We start from the raw sequence: 16453 nt of genomic DNA on the forward strand, positions 1-16453 counted from the left end.
AGGTTTCAAGACGGGAAGCTGAGGGGTGCACTGCCAGGTCTACTTCTCAGACACGCGTATCCCGTTACAACAACGAGAGAGCATTTCCAAACAGGCCCGTTTTAACCCAATTTGTGCAGGTCATTTTCTGCACATCAGATTAGCGTGACTCAGAGCTGCATCGGTGCCCTTCCTCTATATAATGGCCTACTTAGGAGAATGTTCATCCAATAACCGAGATGTTCTTGATCATTGCATGCATTTACATCTCACAGAAGGGCTGGACGCATTCAGAACAGAAATAATAGAGATAATGCATTTCATAGAAGAAAAAAAACCCAACAAAAATTAATTATGAAATAATGGCGCACTGTATGTGGCTCTGTCCTAAAACATACAGTGTAGGGCCATTTTAATCTGGACGAGACATAAAACTTTCTAAAGTAGATTTTAGTAGGTGAAAAGTGGATAGTTGCAAGTCTAAACGATGAATCTGGATTAATCGCATCCAAAATAAATGTTTTTGTTAATATAATAAATATACATCGAATACATGTGTATAAATACAAACCTATGCATGTATACATTTAAGAAAAACTATACATCTTTAAAAAAAAAAATAATAATAATAATAAATAATAATAAATATATATAAACAAATAATACAATTATATATATATATATATATATATATATATATATATATATATATATATATATATATATATATATATATATAATTATATATATATAAAATAATACAATAAATATATATATATATATATATATAATACAATAATATATATATATATATATATATATATATATATATATATATATATATATATATATATATATATATATATATAAATATATATATAAATAAAAATCTATATGTGCAAAATAAAACTACTGTCAAAAAACAAAACAATGACAATTTTAATTTGGAGTGCACCGTCTCTTTAAGACTTTATTTGTATGATGCACCTACACAGAAAGTTCCATATCGGTCACTTATGAGAATGCCGCCTTAGAAGGGAGCTACTAATGTAAACGGTAGACAGCAGCTCTAGGTTTAGGAACAGAGCCACTGCAAATACTACAAAACATTTCATCTTCAGGAAGTCAAACTTCAGGTTTCACTTCTGGAAAATTCTCAAGCAAGATTAAGATTTCGTCAGTTTCATACGAAACAAATGTAAAAAAAAAAAAAACAAAAACGGAAGAATGAATGAAAAAGAAAAACTGAGTAGAAAAGATGAGGTTGGGTTAGCAGAAGTAAAGCTTTTAGAAAACAGCCATCTTTGAACTCGTGTTTCGAAATTAGTTTTAGACTAAAAAGAAAAAAACCCCAAACATAAAGTTGCACATTTGAAGTAGAAAGTGTGTGCCGAAAACAACTTTATGACTTCGAAAACACAATAAGCCCTCCAACTGATTTTATGTGCTTGTTTATTTTTGCATGTCTTGGACCACAAAGAAAGATAAGCTGTTTGGAAAGCTGCCCGCTGTCCCTCGGCCTAAAGAGAAATATACATCAAAGGTTCACTGATGTACAAAACCCCTCTGGGTGAAAGGTTTTAATATGCTTCTGCAACACAACCGAAACACATGGAAAACCGGTCTTCTTGCAATGCTTGTTTGATTTGAGAACCTGCTTCAAACTATACTGCAAATAAATAATTGCAGTAAACCTCGCGACAAATATTTAGGCGATGCATGCATTGTTAAGGTCACCATAAAATCAGCGTTTTTTTTTTATATATACATATTCCTGGTTTGTCTGCGATTCGTCGATAGGTGCCACTGGGTTGTGAGCATGACTTCATGTTGACTTCAAAGAAATAGTTCACCCCCAAAAAATTAAAATTCGCTAAAAGAGACTACTCGACAAGAAAAGTCAGATTTGGAGGATTTCATCACTTGCTCACCGACGGACGCTCTGCGGTGAATGGGTGCCGTCAGAATGAGAGTCTGATAAAAACAAATCACAATAATCCACAGCGCTCCAGTCCATCAGTTAACATCGGGAGAAGCTAAAAGCTGCTCGTTTGTAAGAAACAAATCAGTCATTAACATGAGAATGTTGCTTCAGGCCAAAATGCTTATTATGCTTATTATGACGGCACCCATTCACTGCAGAGCATCCCTCGATGCAACGCCACACTTCTCCGAATCCGATGCAGAAACGTCATCTGCATCTTGCACCTCGAGCACATTTTCGGCAGGTTTTCCTTCCGAGGAGAGCCGCTCCTTCATCATTCACGACACCAGCGCTGTAATGTGAAGTCTGCCGCAGCTGTTGAGGGGGTCAGACGTGATCGAGCGACCTCGGGGGTCAACGTGTGGGCCGCCGCTGTGAGATCCGTCCCTTGATGTCTCTGAATAAAGCAGATATACGCGAGGAGCAAAGCGTGCACTTTCCAGGCGGCTTTGGAAGCGTGTGGGAGACGTGAACAGATCCGTGCATTTGCAAAAAGACGTGGGTTGGCTTTCTCTATACTTACAGGCTGTGACCCTTCAGTATAGAAGCAATCGTTCAGAACCCATCAAAAGGTGAAGAAATCCCTTTTGCAGAGCGTTTATGTTAATTATACAGTTTCAAAACATAAGCGTGAACTGTATCTAATGTTCTCTGACACTTAAAATTGCATGCTATTTGCAATTAAATATATTATTTGTTATATTAAAATGAAATGCAATTTTGGTTTATTGGTGGAACGAGTACTTTCATAACCGTGCCTTGAAATATGGCTAAAGTGCACTTAAATATGCATGCGTTAGTAGCTCACGTTGAAGATGAAATGTAAAATATATCAAATGTCATAGTAAATGAAACTATATTTAAAATAAGCTTACGTTTGGTATGTTAGTCAGCAAGCATCAGAATAACTAAAGCAAATTATTAAAAATGAATTGTACTTTTTAAAATCTACTTAAGTGTGTTAAGAAACATTCATGAAAGTGTACTCTAAGTTGCCTCATTAAGCATAATATGCATTACAGATTCACTTAAGTAAGTTTAAGCATACTTAAGTGAATCTGTAATGCATATTTGTTAAGATTTGGTTCACTCAAAACATATCTACATTAAATGTAAAAACAAACATACCTTTAATATAAATCAAGTACTTTAAATGTTTCCTTTTTGTGAGTCAAGACCGCAAGTAATGTACTTTAAAGAAAAACTGTTGACATTGCAAATACACTTAAGCACAAACTTGAGCACTCTGATTTCACCTTATTTAATTAGCTTTATATATTTTCAAGTGTTTGCAGATAATATCTAAGATATGAAGGGTGCTAAAAGTGCACATCGGATTCAATTAAACGCTTTTTTCATAAAGACACAATCCCATTTCTGTTCTCAAAAAAACATATGACAAAGCTGCACGTGTAACACGAGGCCAGCATCCATTTTCAGTTTCAAGCCATTTTATCCTTCCTTTGGGAGCAGCTTTCATGCACTCTCGCCGGGGTTTTGGGTTCAGCGCGTTCCGCCATCTTGAATCTGGAACCCGCGAGCCCGAAATGTGTCCAATAATTGCGTAACGGGTTAACGAGTGCGCGCGCATCGATCGGCAGCCCGGCGGCGGGCGGGGATTGGACGCTCTCCACACAGCACCGCATTCATTCGCCAACAGATCACCCATTCATGCGTTCAGCGGTGTTGTGTGTCTCTGTGATCGCTCGCAATCTGAGACTACTCAGCGCTAACGATCACACGCTCTCGTCCCCGCGCGGGAAGACTGACCTCATTGTTGACGCCGGCTTTATCCTTCTGCCGCTTCGAGAAGGAAAAAATTGCTCGAATCATGTTCCCAGAATCCGATCCAAACCGTTTCTGCAGTTGTCCCCCTTACAGCGGGCGAGCCCAGATAAACAAACATTTGACGATGACACCGTTTCTGCGGTTTTGCAAGAAAATGTGAAAACTGGGTTGTAGGTGGCTGCCATCGTGTTGCTTTGACGTTCCCAGCATTTTATAGCATGTGTCTGTGTCCTGTAGTTTCTAGTGTGTTGTGGCTGGTTGCCAAGGTATTGCTATGTGGATGGTAAGGTGTTGCCAGGGATTTTGGCATGTCTCTATGTAGTTTCTAACGTGTTATGAATAGTTTTCAGGGTGTTGCTATGTTTTTGATATGGTATTATGAGCGGTTTCAGCATATTTCTATGTACTGTAGGTTGCCAAGGTGTTGCTATGCAGTTCTTAAGGTGTTGTGAGGGATTTTGGCATGTTTCTGTGCACCTCCAAAAATGTTGGGGGTGGTTGCTACCGTATCCTCAGCAGTTTATTTAAGGTTCTATGTACTATAGATCCTAGAGTGTTGTGGGTGGTTGTCAAGGTGTTGCTATCCAGTTCTTATGGTGTTTCTGTGCAGTTTCTAAAGTGTTGTGAGTGGTTGTCAGGGTGTTGCTATAGGTTTATGTACTGTTTCCATAGTTGCTAAGGTGTTGGGGGTGGTTGCCATGGCGTTGCTGTGCAGTCGTTAAGGCATTCCAAACAGCTTTCACATTTTTCTATAAAGTTTCTATAGTGGTTGCCAGGGTGTTGCTATGCGATCGCTAAGATATTCTAAGCAGTTTTAGCATGTTTCTATGTACTACAGTTCCTAGGTTGCTGTGGGTGATTATCATGGTGTAAGTGCTTGCTACAGTTTTATATTTCTGTGCAAATTCTTCTAAGGGGTTGCCAGGGTATTGCTACGCAATTGCTATTTTTAGTGGTTTTAACGTTTCTATTACTATTGGTTACTAGGGTGTTGTGGATGGTTGCCAAGGCATTGCTATGCAGTTGCTATATTACGAGGGGTATCAGTATTTTTCTATGCCCTTTTTATAGTGTTGTGAGTGGTTGCTAGGGTGTCGCTATGCGATTGCCAAGATATTTTGAGTGGTTTTAACATGCTTCTACTACTATTGGTTACTAGGGTGTTGTGGGTGGTTGCTAAGGCATTGCTATATTATGAGGGGTATCAGCATTTTTCTATGCCCTTTTTATAGTGTTGCTATGATGTTCTGGGTGGTTGCCATGGCACTGCTATGCAGTTGCTAAGGCATTCTGAGCCATTTTAGCTCGTTTATACGCCGCTTCTAAAGTTTCCCAACTCTTAAACTTGAGTTTCCAAGTAGTACATACGACTAAGAATGCTGTTAATGTCCAATGTCTGACTAGGAACTCATATTTTTATATTTAGGATAACTCCAACATGCAAAGGCAGCATTACTAGCTAACAGGTATAGTCTAAATAACAGTCCCCAACATCATGTTAACAACATAAAAAAGGTCTATTTGAAAACACTCCCCATCATACGATGACCAATGAAAATCCATCTAATTTGAAGATGACATGACTACAGTATGCGCTCGTAATAAACAGAATCCTGTATTTATCGTAACACTTATCGTTCTTGGTGTGCTTTTTTTAGGTTCATATCATCAAACAAACAATACGGCATAGAAATCAGCACAAAAACGTGGTCTATTTTGTCTAGCGTGTTGGCTGAACGCCTCATCATGGCCGACAGTGCTGCCTTCAGTTCCCCTGATGCATTATTTACATGTTCCCCTCACAGCTCGTCTCGGAGAATCAGGGCATGAGGAAACAGGAGCTTAGCTCGGCTGGGATAAAAATACAGAGCGGCTGGGGGCCGTGACAATGAGAAAACGGGGAGTCCCGCCCTCGCCATTAATCCCTCCTGACGCGTCTCCTGAGGGCAAGGATTTGTTACAAGTCAATGCAGCACCTACAGTATGCAAAACAACACGGCCCGTCTCGGGATTTCAAAGCGGATGGCGCTGCGAGACGGGAAGGCGGTTAAAACGAAAACCGGTGTTTATTTAACCTGTTGTTTACCTCCTCGGCTTCGAAGCGTCACAATAGAAAAAGGAAGGGAAAAGAAAAGAAGGGTTTCTCTGGGAGCTCCTGCCAAGATGTGTCAGATAAAACCGACAAGCGCTGACGGAGAACAGAGCTCGAGTTTTATATAATCTTCTTCACTTTGAGGAGGAAGAAAAACATCTAGGCCTTTAATGTTTTCGCTCAAGGCCTCGTCCCGGCGTGGAGCAGTCATTTAATCTGCCGCGCTGCACTTTTAGACACGGCTATGTAATGATCCGTCGGGCCGGGTGAGCGTCAACAATGCAGCGACTCGAAGGTGGCGAGATCATTTGAGGAGCCCCTGCGGCCCGGTTTACAGCGGTGAATGGCATTCCTGCAGCTTCAGCCAATCAGCATGTCGTGAGGCTTTCCGAAACGCGGCTCTGCATTTAACCTGACCTTCAAAGCACGCGGCACCTCGTTGACCCGGACCCGAGCAGCGCTCTTTAAACCGAAGTGCGCGCTTGATGCATGGAGTAAAAATAGTACAAAATTAAATCGATAAAGCGGAGTACAATAATTTAAATATTTAAATAAAAGCATAAATGACTTTTAAAAAAGTTTTAAGTAATGCGTAACGGTAGGAAATAGAAAAATGGCAGTGTTAAATAATAATATATTTTACACACTTATAATAGCCTATGAAATTTTAACTGCATGAAATGCATGCAAGCGTTGAAGCACTCATCTGAAGTGACTTGAATTCGAGGTAAACATTTTAGAACTTCATGCATTGTTTGGGAACTGTCTGCATCTGACTGCTGTGGAAGATTTTTAAAGCGTCATTTCTCCCAAAAAACAATGATTTTACCATCGTTTCAAATCATACATGGCGCTTTTTTTTTTTTTTTTTTAGATGGAACCGTTAGTTGTTGGTTTTGCAATATAAACCTGACGCAATCTTTTATTCAGAGATCTTATCGAATTTGACTTGGTTTGTCACGTTAATGCTGCGCTTCTCTTTTGTAAGTCACTTTCGGATTTAAAGGGCACGCCGAAAGGCCAAATGCAAAACGCATGCGAGGGCGCGCGATTAAGGCCCAACTCAAACTGGACGCTTTAAATGTTTCGAACGAGAATGCATCTGTTCTGCGGGAACCCCGCATTTTTCTCAGTCCGTGCAGCAAGGGCGAAAAGGCCCGATTTGGTCTAAATCCGGTGCACAAAGCAGTCAAACGTGAGAGGATTTGATCCCTACAATGAGTTGCAGTGCTGGATCAGATGGCACAGCTGTTAGCACTCCAAGCACGTACACCTCTCTTTATTTTTAGGAAGTGCCAAGGATTTTTCCCCCCTCCTCCTCCTCCTCCCCCTTCTGTATTTTTTTTTGCAAGGCATGACACAGGGCTTAAGACTGCTTTGGTAATTAAAATCCCCCCGCCGCTGCCCCTGCAACACGCCGCCATTATTATTAGCACGACTGTGACTCGGTTTACATTTCCTCCGCGCCTGCTGGCATGACGGCGCTCGGCTTTCTCCTCGCTTGCACCATGATCCATTTCAGGCTGTTCTCTCTCTCTCTCTCTCTCTCTCCTCCACTGGCACGTACACACATTTGGCTGAACGACAGCACATAGCGACGCGTTTCTGATCGTCTGTGGTAATCTGGTGGCCTGTTTTGAAACGCATGCATGACGGCCGGGGCACGCGCATGCGAGCATAAGCGGCATTCGCACAATGCATGCATGCAAAAAGTCAAAAACGTCCAATAAAACACGTTTGCACCATACATGCACATTAGATTATTCGATGCATGCTGCCGCCGTGCAAACGCGCAAAGCGCTTCTGGAGTGGAGTTGCCCCGTATAAACAAATAATATAACGACAGGGTCATTTGTCAGAGATGTCCTTTAATCACGTCAGCCTGGTGGTAAACTAGTTAACACCACGAGGACTAGAGAGAGCTAGGGAGGTTAACCGAGAGGCTGGAGCAACAGTGCCCCCTGTTGAAACTACGATAGACTCACATTCACACACAGTTTACTTGTTGAGGTCAGCAAGACATGCTTATTAAAATCGAATTAAACCATTAAAACGGAATCAAGATTATAATACATTATATAATACATTTTCACAGCAATAATAAAAAAAAGCAATATTTGAAATGAAAGTTTTAATTAACTTGTTTAATAGTATAATTGTCATTAATTTAATTCAATTTTAGTTAGTAAAATTTAAGTAAAAATAAACTATTATGAATGTTATATGAAGAATAATTAAAAGAAAAAAACTAAATAGACATTAATGGTTCCGATTAATACATTTAATGAGTTCCATTATTATGGAAGGCAGATCACTTTGGGAAGAATTTGGGGGGAAAATAAAAAAAAATTAAATGGAAAAAAATTTAACTCTTACAAAAATGTAATTTTCATGATTATTTTTTCCCCATGAAGTTTTTAAAGAAATTAAGTACCGGGGGAAAACACACAATCCTGAAAACTGGGTGTGTTAGGATGTAAAAAAAATAAAACAATAAAAAAATATTTTGTTACAAAATTGATTTCATAAAGCCCTACAGTTATCACACTTTATAAACATTCACATTTTAACTTAATTCTAAAATATTGTTGTTTTTCTATATATTTTTACATGAAATAAATGCAGCCCTGGTGAGCAGATGCGTGTATATATTTTAAATGAATGTAATTAATACTCGTTACGCCGACTTTAATTCATGCTATTTATTATCTTTTAATTTGTATGAATTAAAGGCGATTTTCCTTTTAGGATCTCCGTCCCTTTAAAGCCCAAATCAAATCCCAGCAGCTTCCCGTCTTCTGAAAGAAAGGGATGGATCAGTGCGAGCGCATGAGTTCATGGAAAACACACCGTCTGTCGTTATGTTTTTATTCGACGGTTCTTGGCTCCGGTCGCCTTTTCGTATTTTATTTTCTCTTTTAGGGAAGTATTTTCCAGTTCCTGTCTCTTGGCAGACGGCAGCTTCCCAAACACAGAGAGAAACCAGCTGCAGACTCGGATAAAAATAATTAGGCCTGTGTTTGTCTTCCAGCGGGGAAGCTTCCAAAGCGACCAAACCCTTTCCTGCGCCGCGGCCATTAGATGCTCTGCTGCTGAGTGAAGAAACCTCCGAAACCAAACTAATTAATGCTGGAGTAAAAGGGGATGAAATATCACGTCTCCTGTTTTCCCAGGCCAAGCAGACCCTCATGCCCTGACCTCAAGTACTTTACACCGGTGGAGAAATGTTGAGGAGGGCATCGGTAATAACCGTCTGTAATGAATGCGATCCTTTGACATCACGTACAGTAGCAAAGAGACCTTATAAAAGGCAAAGTCGAGCACAAAAGCAGGTTTAGCAACCTGTTTAGCCTCTTTAAGGTGTAGCGGCAGATCGATGTACAGCCAAATTTTAAGCAGCACTTTAAAAAAAAAAGTTTGAAAACTAAGCCTTTTCATATTTACGGTTTATAGCAGAGAAGAAGCACAAATGAAAGCGTGTTTGAACTCCACACTTCTGTCCGGGACGCTTGTCGGACAAAGTGTCGGACGCAGCGTTATGATTGGCCTGATCGCCTGTCAATCAAACTCGAGTTCACCTCGGACTTAATCAGCGCGAAAATAAATAGCAAATAAAAGAGAAATAAGACGAGAGTTCAGTGCAAAATATCAAGGCAAAACTCAAAAACACGAAAGTGTGGAAGGATGGGACTGGAAAATTCAGCTTCAGCGTTTTAGAGGGTAGAATAAAACTAAAGCAAAGCGGGAAAACTCTCAAATATATTTTACAAACAAAATAAAATCAGTACAGCTCGCTTGGCACTAACCTGATAAACGTCAGCAAATCCAGTGATTATATCCTCGTTCGGTTTAATAATCATGAATTCGTTGCTTGATAATTAGTATTATTCATAAAACTAACGTGCTCGGATCAATAAATCTACTTCCGCTTTACGCGTAGTTCGTCTCGGGCGTTTCCGGTTTGTCAGCGTGCAACGTCCCTACGCGGTTTTTTTTAACGTTACGTTCCAATGACTTTTTTTGTAAACACGAGGTAGTTTTCCCGCGTAATCGTGCTACTTCGACACTCGCCGCGGATCGAGGGGGAGGTTTGCTTTTACTTTTAATTAGCAGACCTGGCAACCCTGATAATTAATGATCTTTTGCATACAGAGAAACGAAACAGCAGCAGTGACCAACACGTACATTTAATAGAAAGAAGGTGAGGATTGGGTTTTATTTGAGGCTCGTCTGAAATGGTTTTGACCTCAATTGATAAAAACTAGTTTTATAAAAAAACAAACGTAATAATATAAATTATATATATATATATAACAGTGCTTTGATGCAACCTGTGTTGTTAAAAGCGCTATATAAATAAAATTATATATATATATATATATATATATATATATATATCACTGAATAAATTATATATCAATTATATATATATATATATATATATATATATATATATATATATATATCTAAGTATTTATGATTGTACCCTGAGCATTGTGATTATCATTACACCTTAAACATGACAATCATGACCAGACCTGCGTTCCTTTACAAAATGTTTGAGGCTGAAAATAAAATGACCCCGAGTGAGTTTGATGATGTAGGTTCCCTGTGTTATGTAGAGTCCACCGCCGTCTCCGTTTACAAATCTGTCCACAGCGTTATTCCCTGGAAAACCTGAGCGCCGTTGGACAGACAGGACAGAAGGTGGATTTATTTCTCCAGCGAACGCTTCAATTATCCACCGGAGCCAGATAAACACATTCAGAAGATCCTGCCCTTCTCATCAGTCAGATCTACACCGTCACCTCCAAACATCTGCGCTCACAGAAACTGGAAAAGAGCTTTATTAGTATTTTACCGTATTTCTATAATCGACCGAATGCATTTTAAAGTTAGGATTTTAGTTTTCAGCTTTGCGAGTTTGTGTGACATTATTAACTAATCGCTGTAACGCATTTATATATGAACGACAAAACCTGAAAACAAACAGTATTTTTGTCAAATGAAATAAAAATGGACGGAAATTGAGAGATTATAAAAGTTGCCTTGACAAAACTAACTTAAAATAAGTTTTAATAGAAGTACAGAAACAGCTAAAAATCTAGATAAACATTTTATAAGAGAAAAAAAAAAAGCGCACAAAAAGGAATATTTAGCTAATAAAATAAAATTAAAAACCCAATTAATTAAAAAATGGAAAACAAAATTGTTTAATAAACTAAAAATATATTTTAAAAAAAATAAAAACCCAGTTAAATAAAAAATGAAAAACAAAATTGTTTAATAAACTTAAAAAAACAAAATGATTAAAAACCTACAATTAAATAAAAAATAGTTTAATGACTTAAAAAAACATACATACACGTGTATATATATATATATATATATATATATATATATATATATATATATATATATATATGTGTGTAATATATATATATATATATATATATATATACACACAACTTCTAGTGTTTTCATTTGTCATTTATACCACATTTCGACTAGTTTATATAATGTAGTGGTCGTTATATTTTATAATATTTTAAAGTATGCCATTCTATGAAAAAGTTATGAATGCGTACGTTAACCATCTTCACTCATTAAACCAGGAAAGATGAGTTTTATCCTAACATATCCTCCTAGGTCTCTTATAACTCAGAGCTGCCCTTCAGTGTATAGTGTGTGTGTGTGTGTGTGTGTGTGTGTGTGTGTGTGCACTGCCTCCTAGAGGACGAGCACCGCAGGGACAGAGGAAAGAGCACACAAACGGGAGACCTTCTTCATTAAAGTATTTAATGAATACAAAAAAAAAAGGAAATTAATTTAAGTTCAGTGCATACAAACGTGCCCAAAACACTCGAAACGATCCACAAACAAAAAACAATTACACCGAAGACGGATCAGCCACGAACAACCATCGAGTGTGAAAACAGAACGGCTTCGGGTCCGTAATAAAATACTCAACTCTTAAACCGATGCTTTCGTTTGCATCCAAAAGATCCGCGATTGTTACGAGAATGTCCGGAATAAAAAATATAACACCTCTTTACATGAACTCTGACACTGCATGGGTGCCGTGGTCGGGATGAGAACACGGGAATGAACGTGATAAATAAGAGCGGGGAGACCTGAAGATCAGCCGGCTCACTCCACGTCGTCTTCCTCCAGACTCTGAGAGCTTACGATCCGCTGCGAACGGGAGAAACGGTCAGCGTTAAAGGAACAGTTGCTGCGTTGCCAGGTCCTCGCTTTACACTCAGAACCGGGATACTTCGTCGCACTTGCCACAGGTTTAAGACACAGGTGTAAGTTTAGCCCCTAAAATGCTAATTTTAACAAGAGAACACCTAGGGCGGGATTCTAGGAGAGGGGTTTTGCTGTGAATACCTGGCAACCCTGAGTAGTTCACCAAAACCTCTTTTTTTTTTCAGAAAACGCCCCCATCCTCGGGCCAGCCAAGATACAGGAAAGTTCGTTTTTTCGTCTCATTTGGAGAAATGCGTCTCAGCAATGGATGTGAATGGGTGCCGTCAGAACGAGAGTACAAACAGCTGACAAAAGTAATACACGGCGCTCCAGTCCCTCGGTTTAAAGCATCGAAAAAGCTGTCTGGTCTGAATCAGGAAAGCTTCACGGACTCTTTAGAGCTAGTTTTTTTGAACATTTTTTCTTCTCTAGACATTAACTGATGGACTGGAGCGCTGCGGAGCATTCTGATGTTTTTAATCAGCTCTCATTCTGACGGCACCCATCCACTCACTGAGACACATTTCTCCAAACTCATCTGCATGTCGGATGGAACGGTGAACTCTTCTCAACTATCTTCAGTGTTCAAGACGTGAAATAGCTAGTAGTCACAGTGAAGACACGTAGCTTTGGAAAGTTCTCGGGTTTTCTCTTGCATTCGTGCTTATCCCAGAAGCTACAAGCAGCTAGCGGGGGGTTTTAGAGAATGCAGCGCTGGGTGCGACACGTGTTTTTGAGCTCACCTGACTGATCGTTGGCAGTTTAGTGAGCAGCATCTGGAAGACGGGCGGAGGCAGGGTCTGCTGAAGCACCTGCAGGAGCTGCTGGGGTTGTCCACAGACGGCGATGGCATTGGTCAGGTGATCAACACCCTTCTCGTAGTCTCCTGAGGAGAACATCTGGCCGTTTAACACTTCAGGTCACGAGGAGTGGATCTAGAACATTTGCGGGAAAAGATACGGAGACGAACATCTCACCCTGGGCCAGGAGCTCCTCGCCAAGCTGGATCTCATCCAGGAAAAACTTCTGCACGGCTGCGGCGTCTTTAAGATCTGGCAACTGAAAGATGAAGGCCGGTGAGCTCATGTGCACGATCAAACTTTATTACTTTCATAAAGCTCTGGAGAAAATGTTAAAACAGAGTTTGAGAAAAAATGAAAAAAAAAAAAAAAAAATGAAAAAAAAAATCTAAGTATGATTTATTAAAAATGCATTAAAATAAATTGTATAAAAAATTTAAACAAAATAAGAACTAAAACTTAGGTATATTAAAATAATATTTAAATATTTTTAAAAAGACAAATTAAATTTAAAACACCAAGAGATCCACATAAACTGAATAGAATAAATACTAAAATAGAAAATGATTAAGAAACAAAAATAAATAAATATCAAATATTAATAAAATTTAAATAAAAATTTCTAACTTTAAAATCTAAATTGCTTAGAATAAGTTTTTTTAAACCTTTTATTTTACTTAGTATTTATTCTTATTTAAATAAAAATAAAAAATACCTTTTTTGTTGTATGAGGGTCAGCGTCATTTAATGCTTCAAAATGTATAATCTCTCAAATACTACTGAATTAACGATTCTTAAACCTCTAAACATGATCAGATTCATAAAGCTCCAGAGAAAATGTTAAAACTGAGGCTGAAGATACTAAGGAGTCTGAGGAAAAATTTACAAAATAAAAGTCTGTAAATAAATAAAACAAACAAGATCTGACCAAGTAGGATTAATTAAAATTACAATAAAATAAAAAATATATATTTAAATGAAAATTTAAATCAAATAAGAACTAAACCCAAGTATATTAAAATTAAATAATATATTTGACCTACTTCGGCGAGTCCGGATTTATTTTGAGACGCTCTCTGCTTCTTCCTCCCTAAAAAAACCAAACAAAAAAACAAAACGGCAGATCAAACTACAGATATTTATATCGGATTTCTTTCATATCGACTGATCAGACCGCTATCGGATCATGAAGGTATGAACACCTTATGACTCACAGGCGAACCGTTCATACGAGTCATTCAAACGAACCGATTCAATGAAGCGTTCATCGGGGGATCAAAATACAGTCTATTACCCGAACGCGACTAACTTGCTAGTTGTTATAAAGACACTGCGTCGTTGCATCGTTATCTAAGCAGCAGCTCGGCGAGGCCAAACTAACCAGTCTTGCGTAACCGGCGCTCTAGTAACCCGCGAGCTAATCTCTCCGACCTCGGGACTCACGTTCGCGCAGTCTGCTTTTGAAGGTCGGGTCACTGCGTCGTTTTCTGTCGAAGTAGATGCAGTACCCGATGAAGATCGCGCCGCAGACGCCCGCGGCGATCGCGCTCGGTTTGCCGCCCATCATCGCGGCGCCGTTAACGGAGATCTGCCGCTTCTGCAGGGCACGTGCTCACGGAGCGGTGGAAGGACCCCTCTGATGACGAAAGCTCTGCGGGAGTGTTCGCTGCAGACGCCTGAAAGAAAAAGATTCTCGGAATACGGCATTCTATATAAAAGGTGAAAATCCTTTGTTTTTGTAGCTGCTATATATTTTCCCCGCCCTTTTGTTCGGATTTATTTTTGTACGCACAACTCTACATCGAACTCGTTTTACTAAAATGAAAAAAAAAAGCTTTAAGTTTAACTACAATAACATTATTATTTAGCTAATCCATCGGTAAATGTTCATTCGCAGTGTTCTCTTGAAAAACAAAAAACATATTTTTTTCACCTGAATGAAATTTAGTGTTCGAAATAGTTTTATTTTAAAGTGATTACCGGAAATATTTCTATTTGTATAACAGGCATCAATCTTTTTAATTAACAGTACACAGTATAATAACATAATTGTGCTTTAGTAATTATCTTTATAATATTCTCAGACTAAATCTGGCCTGATAAGACCATATAAGTGATGTTTTCCATACATGTTTTCCTAATGTATGTGTGTGAGCTGTGTATAATTGTATAACTACAGACAAATATAGATTATTTACATGTATATTGTAGATGCATACACACGTGTAAATATATATATATATATATATATATATATATATATATATACACACACACACACACACACACACACTAAACAAATTTGTTTTGTGTGTGCGCAATTCTACAAATTACAATAAAATTCTACAAATTACAATAAAAATAATACATAAAAATACATACACATGTAAACAATACGCTTTATTTTGGATGCCATTAATCATTTGACAGTACTATTAAGTTTATATTCAAGTTTTGAGAATGTGTGTGTGTCTCTCTCTCTCTCTCTCTCTGTCTCTGTGTGTCTCTCTGTCTCTCTCTCTGTCTGTGTGTCTCTCTGTCTGTCTGTCCATCTGTCTGTCTGTCCGTCCGTCTGTCTCTGTCTCTCTCTCTCTGTCTCTCTCTCTCTGTCTCTCTCTCTCTCTCTGTCTGTGTGTCTCTCTCTCTCTCTCTCTCTCTCTGTCTGTGTGTCTCTCTGTCTGTCTGTCCATCTGTCTGTCTGTCCGTCCGTCTGTCTCTGTGTCTCTCTCTCTGTCTCTCTCTCTGTCCGTCTGTCTCTCTGTGTCTCTCTGTCTCTATCTGTCTGTGTCTCTCTGTCTCCGTCCGTCTGTGTCTCTGTCTGTGTGTCTCTCTGTCTGTGTCTCTCTGTGTGTCCGTCTGTGTTGGTGTGTGTGTGTTTCTTTCTGTTCCAAACTTAGCTTTCCCATTATAATTTTTTTTTCATTATTAGATATTTAAACACTTTTTTTCCACGATATAGTCCCTTTCTCAGCGTGGTTCGAGTCTTCAGAAAATATTTCGGATTGAACCACCAGCAGATCTAGTTCAGAAGAACACGTTCGTCGCTCATCTCTGACAAGAACCAAAGCGGACATTCGAGGTCACAAACTATGGCATTTATTTCAAAGGCTTTTCTGCTTACATTTGTACAATAAATTACACACGGTCCATCTTCTGATGAGCTTAATAAATATGATAGAACTTCCCGTTAAGCTTTAACACGCTCTCCTCTCTCTCTCTCTCTCTCTCTCTCTCTTTCTCGCGCTCGTCTTTACAAACATCTCTGAACATTTTTGTAAAGATCCATAAAACTTTACAGTTCGTGTACAGATCGGAAAATACCACATTATAAAAAAAAAAAACAAAGAAAAAGAAAAAGTAAAAGAAAACCCGGAACAAGCACAGTTTAACGGAAATACACAAAAGACGGGAACGGAAAAGCATGAAAAACCGAATCGAAACTAACTCCTAGAGAGAACGAAAAGCAAAGGAAGGGATGAGAAAATGGACATGCTTCTACCTTCAGGATGTACACAGACGCTACGGTTAAAACGGTAAAACTGTACAGAAACGTACATG

At 38.7% G+C, this 16453-nt stretch overlaps 1 protein-coding gene, 2 long non-coding RNA genes and 1 other non-coding gene across 4 annotated transcripts in view; 1 reads left to right on the plus strand and 3 right to left on the minus strand.

The window, feature by feature from the left end:
- The window catches only part of LOC122356209, a 32768-nt gene extending 22730 nt beyond the window's left edge, over positions 1-10038 (minus strand). Inside the window, exon 1 of the long non-coding RNA XR_006252294.1 lies at positions 9650-10038. This is a non-coding gene — a long non-coding RNA (uncharacterized LOC122356209). The remainder of the gene's footprint in view (positions 1-9649) is intronic.
- A 1590-nt stretch (positions 10039-11628) lies between these two features.
- On the minus strand, positions 11629-14548 carry tomm20a (translocase of outer mitochondrial membrane 20). Its single transcript, XM_043255630.1, has 5 exons — positions 14339-14548; positions 13939-13985; positions 13073-13154; positions 12839-12981; positions 11629-12038 (listed from the first exon to the last, which is right to left on the minus strand). Exons 1-5 carry the CDS (start codon positions 14460-14462, stop codon positions 11994-11996), a joined length of 441 nt encoding a protein of 146 aa, XP_043111565.1. The 5' UTR covers positions 14463-14548; the 3' UTR covers positions 11629-11993.
- LOC122357145 lies at positions 12676-12807 on the minus strand. The gene has a single exon (XR_006252430.1). It is a non-coding gene; the product is annotated as a small nucleolar RNA SNORA14 (small nucleolar RNA).
- Positions 14479-16453, plus strand: part of LOC122356661 — a 3874-nt gene continuing 1899 nt past the window's right edge. Inside the window, exons 1-2 of the long non-coding RNA XR_006252361.1 lie at positions 14479-14614; positions 15855-16453. The exon at positions 15855-16453 is cut by the window's right edge and continues 1899 nt beyond it. This is a non-coding gene — a long non-coding RNA (uncharacterized LOC122356661). The remainder of the gene's footprint in view (positions 14615-15854) is intronic.

The sequence above is a fragment of the Puntigrus tetrazona genome, chromosome 13, assembly GCF_018831695.1.
Source record: "Puntigrus tetrazona isolate hp1 chromosome 13, ASM1883169v1, whole genome shotgun sequence".
In the NCBI taxonomy this organism is placed as follows: domain Eukaryota; kingdom Metazoa; phylum Chordata; class Actinopteri; order Cypriniformes; family Cyprinidae; genus Puntigrus; species Puntigrus tetrazona.

What these genes read in the sequence shown, in the direction of transcription:
- tomm20a (XM_043255630.1), bottom strand. Translation starts at nt 14,462, where the DNA reads ATGATGGGCGGCAAACCGAGCGCGATCGCCGCGGGCGTCTGCGGCGCG. An exon ending in CAAAAGCAGACTGCGCGAAC is followed by an intron (nt 13,986 to 14,338) that starts GTGAGTCCCGAG and finishes TGGTTTTTTTAG; the next exon opens with GGAGGAAGAAGCAGAGAGCG. An exon ending in AACTGCCAACGATCAGTCAG is followed by an intron (nt 12,039 to 12,838) that starts GTGAGCTCAAAA and finishes TCCCGTTCGCAG; the next exon opens with CGGATCGTAAGCTCTCAGAG.